At 51.0% G+C, this 5,492-nt stretch overlaps 1 protein-coding gene across 1 annotated transcript in view; it reads left to right on the forward strand.

Annotated features, from left to right (window-relative positions):
* Positions 1-5,492, forward strand: part of LGI2 (leucine rich repeat LGI family member 2) — a 58,172-nt gene that overhangs the window by 42,647 nt on the left and 10,033 nt on the right. Inside the window, exon 8 of the mRNA XM_015594840.1 lies at positions 2,886-3,050. Within this exon, the coding sequence (XP_015450326.1) occupies positions 2,886-3,050 (165 nt within the window). The remainder of the gene's footprint in view (positions 1-2,885; positions 3,051-5,492) is intronic.

The raw sequence follows: 5,492 nt of genomic DNA on the forward strand, positions 1-5,492 counted from the left end.
TACACGTGGACACAGAGCCCTCGGAGCCTTGTGTCGTCAGCCAGCGCTTTCTGGCTTCTACGCTGGTCTGCCAGTGCCGACCGGAAAGAACCGAGGTTGAGTTTTTTTCTCTCGGTCTTTGACTGATCAACGCCGGTATTTTGGGGGTGTTAGTAGAGGGGCGGGGCCAGGAAGCTGTTGTGACTCTCCCCCAAGTCTTCACGCAGGCAGCACAATACTATCATTGTCACTGTATCTAATCGTGTAACTGCATAGTTGCACATATAACTGCGGGGGGGATTACCATAGACCAGGTCTATGCTAACACTTACGTGCCCAGTCTTATGAAATAGTTGTCACCTCCATTTTACTCAGGAGGACACTGAGGCTCAAGTGTTTTGCCCGTGGAGCTACAAGTGCAGGCGAGAACCCGAAGCCTAGTCTGTTTCACCTTCTGGATGGTCCACTCCCTGCAGGGTACGGGAGAGGGTACCTTGCCTACTATCCCCACCTGTCCTCACTGTCCCTTGGCCACTCCTTACTGTTGTCGGGGTACAGAGGCAGCCTCCTTTTCGCTTCTCCCCCTTTTCCCTGTACCTGCAAGCATCATTCATTCAGCCCTCCCACACTCATTAAGCCAGCAAGCATTTATGAAGCACCTGCTGTACACAGGGAGGGACTACTCTGAAAGTTAACGTGTGGAGCGCTAACTTTGCACTAGGTACAGTTTTAAGTGAGTATGAATCGTAACATACAATGAGGAAACTGAGGCAGAGAGAGGTTAAGTAACTTCTCCAAGGTCACTAGCAAGAAGGTGGAGTCACAGCTCTGGTATCTTATCTTAGATGCCATTAACATGGACAACCCCTCCCCCCTAAGTGACAGCCCAGTGGTGGCCAGAGCAGAGGAAGTGGACTGTCCTTTCTCAGACCTCAAGTCCGTATTTATCAAGCACCTACTATGTGCTAAGCCTTTCCGTCAGCATGACACAATGTGTCCCTGCCATTAGGCTTGGGAGGTGTCATTGCCCCCATACTGTGGATAAGTAAACTGAGGCCTCGTAAGGGGAAGTGCACAGCTCAGGGTCTCAAGTACAGGAAGTGGCCTCGGGCAGTCTGACTCCGAGCACAGTGCTCTTTCTGGCGTCCTCACTCCCTCAGCTCTACCCCCTTCCCCTGTCCCCTGCCCGTCACCTGCTTTTCTTGCCCCTGCCCCTCTCTCTTCCCACCGCAGCGCTTGCTCAGCGGCTCTCGCCTCCTGTCCCGCCTCCATTCCTTTTGCTCTGTCACTCATTGCCCACGGCCGAGTGACCTGCCCCTTTATTGCCTTTCTCATGTGACAGCTTTATGAGGCTGCTGAGTCAGAGTTTTTTCTTGAGTGACTGCTGTGGGTTTGTGTTATGGGGACTCTGGGAATATGAGACGTAGGCCAGGCCTTAGGAAGCACTCGCTTTGTTCAGGACACACCACTCTGGCTGTGTGGCCATGGCCAGACACGCACTTTCGCTGGCCTTCAGCTTCCGGCTCCGTAAAATGACTCGAAGCTCGAGGATCTCTCTCATTTCTCCAAATCTGACTCTGTTTTTGGAGATTCGGGTGTTGTGACTATTAAGAGACAAACAACAGTGCTCTGTTATGGTCCAGCGTGTCAGGGAGGGTCCTGTGAGTTGGGCCGGTGAGGTGGGACTTGAGGGGTGACCACCGAGGCCTGGATGGAGAAGAGATGGGCAAAGCCAGGATTTTCTCATAGGAACAACTTTCCTTTGCTAGACGTCCACCGTCGCTCTACCCTGGCTGGGCACGTTTAGCCTGCCAAGAAGCAGAGCACATTGAAGGGTCTCTGTCCAAAAACATACCTTTCCTTAAACGTTATTAGCATTTTCTTTTCTTTCTTCATTGGTTCTCCTGCTACCCCACACGCTATAACCATTCTTGCATCCGAGAGCATCCTCGCCCTGTAACTTGGTAAAATTGCGCATTCTCTACCAAGATTTATTATAGTGAGTCAGTCGTAGCTCGGGGGAGCGATGTGGGCGAGGAGTATTGACTTACCATTAAACGTAGGAGCAGAACACATGCTCAAATCAGATGGGCTCCATGCTGCTTGAGAATCCAATAGCTCTCCCGTAAGTGCCCGCCGAGTTGCAGAGCGCTGCCCGGACCCCGGGCGTAGCCGTTCCGTACACTGCACCGCGTCCAGTAACCCGCAAGCATACTCAGGTTAACTTCCCCGCACGGTGGGCTTTATAAACCTCCGGGACCGAATCGGAGGGTTCGGTTTCGTTTCCAAACGTGCAGCGTGCCGTTTGGGGAGTTGGCTTCCTTCTGAACCTACCGTGGCAATTTCCCCACCTAGGTCATGCAGAGCTGGGGAGTGTGCTGACAGGTGATGAAAGGATCGCATTCTCAGATAAGCATGAGAAGCACCACAGCAAACAAAACCGAACAGGCTTCTTTACTGCCCGAGCCCTTCGGAGAGGGCTCGAAAACCGGCGTTTCCCAAACGAATTTTCCCACGGCAGCCCTTCTCCTCAGAGATATTTTCATGATAGTTTCAGGAACGTTGCTCTGTGGCGTTCTTTCTGTCTCGTCTTGTCTTTTCGAAAGCCAAGTCTCCCCAAATTTGTTTAAAACGTGGAGATCCTTTAGCCGAACTTGTGAGCTCTTTATCTCAAAGACGCTGTGTTGGAAGCTGCGTGTTCAGTGCAGTCGTCCTGTGCAAGCCAGAGCCGGCTGGGGTCTCCCAAACTCAGACACGCTACGATGTTCGCGTTGCTTCTCCCCTGTCCTCCCTCCTCCCCGTACTCGTTAGAGCCGGTAATAGAAAAGATGGAAGGGTGATGGTGGCTAATAATTCCCACAGAGGATCTCATGAGGTGTTTTTCTTTTTTCAACACCCACTCCCAGATTTTGTGGTTCATCAGACCTTGCCCTACCAGTCGGTTTCGGTGGATACGTTCAACTCCAAGAATGACGTGTATGTGGCCATCGCTCAGCCCAGCATGGAGAACTGTATGGTCCTGGAGTGGGACCACATCGAAATGAATTTCCGGAGCTATGACAATATAACAGGTGTGTTGTGTCTTTAAACGGATGCATCGGCCCAGTTTCGGTGAGAGGAGAAGCGTTCTCTGCCGTGCCGAGGGACCGCTTGCTCTCCGACGCGGTTAGATGTGGGGAACACGTTCCAGCCCGCCCTCATCTCTCTGGCTGTTTCTCAACATGGTCGGTTACGATGAGAACAGGAACCTCAGGTGGTGTCGGTGAAAAGGAGAGGGTGATGGGTTGCACGTAGTGGGAGGCATTTTCCCAGGGTGGTGACAAGTCACCCGAGGACCCCTTGATTTTGAGCAGTTATGGCAGCCTAAGGCGGCACCAGCTTTGTAGCAGCTAAGTGATTCCTTTGACTTTTGTTAAGTTGATTGTTGACTAATATGCTATTGTATACACACGCGAGTGTGTGTGCTCATGCACACATGCGGACACACACATGGACACACACATGCATGCACACATATACACACGTACCACACAGACACCTTGATCTTGAGCAGTTATGGTGGCCTAAGGCAGCACCAGCTTTGTAGCTGCTAAGTGATTCCTTTGACTTTTGTTAAGTTGATTGTTGACTAATATGCTATTGTATACACACGCGAGTGTGTGTGCTCATGCACACATGCGGACACACACATGGACACACACATGCATGCACACATATACACACGCACCACACAGACACACAGGTGCACTCTCTCGCTGTTCCTGCTGCCCCCTTGCCAGGTCTTGGTGATCACTGCTTCCTTTTAATAGTACAAACAAAATAAGAATAAATGACTCTAAATTCAGGCCTTTGGGATAAGACTTAGTTAATGCTTCTTTCACCGCTAGCAGGGGATTAGAGTGTCTTAGTGTTACTAAAAATGGATGGTTTACTTGCTTTTTAAATAAGTGGATAAATTCGAAATGATCTTTCAAAGACTTCTCATTTATCGTGTGCAATCTGATAATCATACTAACTTTATAAACAGCACACGACGGCCCGTTAGCCCCTGAGAGGATTTCCTTTAGTGGCTCCTGACTCGGAGTCAGAGCAGCATTCTGCTGTGGCAGCGAGAAGCAGAGAAGCAGAGTATCTGGGTAGAATTTCCGGATGGGGAGGCTCCTAGGAATTGGCACAAAGTGGCTTCTCAGCAGGTGCAGGGACGTAGGGACGCAGGGAGTGTCATCTCTGCCCTCGGGGAGCAGAGCTGCTAATGAGCCTCATCTCGCAGCCCTGAGAGGTCTGTGAGACGCACGTGCAGATGCCACGAAGATGCCATTTCAGATGAGCCACGTTGCTATCGGGCCATCTGGCTGTCTCGTGCTGAGCTCACATTTCCCCACTCGTCCAAGTGCAGATTCAGCACAGAGCTGAGCAGGTGAACCTATCGAGGGAAGCTGAGGCCTTAGCGCCCTAAGCCCAGTCCACGTCAAAGGGTAAAGGGAGGCGACAGAGGGACTCACTCCCTACAGGTTTTTTGCACCCTCTTTTTCCCGACTTGGAAGATAGGTGAGGGGTGAATGAGCTGGCCCCTCTGCCTTCTCCCCATGGTGGGAGGTGGGAGCAAAGTGAAGCTTTGCTCTCATGCGGGGAGTTTCGATTCCAGTGCTTATTGCCAATGCTGGTTGCAGGCTGGTGAGGTGCTAGGTGCTGGTTTGTCTCATTGGAAACTGACAGCCGCTGCTGGAGGTATTATTGTAAGTTATGTGCCCGTAGATAAAGGACAGAAGCTCTCTGTTCAAGGGAGAGCTGGCGTACAGACTATAAAGAGCTTAGGTTTTGAAAACTGACCAGTGTGGATCCTACTCCTGACTCTGCTGTGTGCTAGGAAGTAACGGTGGCCCCGGAGGCTCAGTTTCTTCATCTGTCGGATGGGCAGCCAATGTCCCTCACGTGGATGTTGTGAGGAGTCAATGAGTACCAGGCGCAGAACAGACAGTTCTTCATGCCGACTTCCTTCCTACACCTTTACAGATGAAGACATCAAGGTGCAGGCATGGAGAGTCACTGCTCTGTGAATTCTGAGGCAGAGCCCTGAGTCTGTCCCTGTGGTATCCCACCCCTTCTCTCTCCCAGGTTGACCTTGGTGGGAAGGTTTGGCACTACCCTCCACCTGCAGCTGGTAGCATGCCGGAGTTCATCGATCGATTAATTCATTCATTCACAAAGATTTCTTAGGCACTTGCTCTGAGCCAGACACAGTCTAGGTACTGAGACCATAGCAATAAACAAGCCAGAGGAAAACCTTCTCCCTCAAGGAGTTTACGTGATGATAAGAGAGAGAGAGATAATAAAGATAAATAGTTGTAATCCACGTAACACTTAGATAGCAGCATGCTGGGGAGGGAGAAAAAGGTGGGGAAGGAGGCTTTGAAGTGCTGGGTGTGGGGGGTTGAAATTATAGATAGTTCCTGGTAAAGGCCTCATTAAGAAAGGGAACATGAGGGCTGGATCCCCATGGAGAGCTGGGGAAG

Source organism: Pteropus alecto, unplaced genomic scaffold, assembly GCF_000325575.1.
Source record: "Pteropus alecto unplaced genomic scaffold, ASM32557v1 scaffold5, whole genome shotgun sequence".
NCBI classification, from domain to species: domain Eukaryota; kingdom Metazoa; phylum Chordata; class Mammalia; order Chiroptera; family Pteropodidae; genus Pteropus; species Pteropus alecto.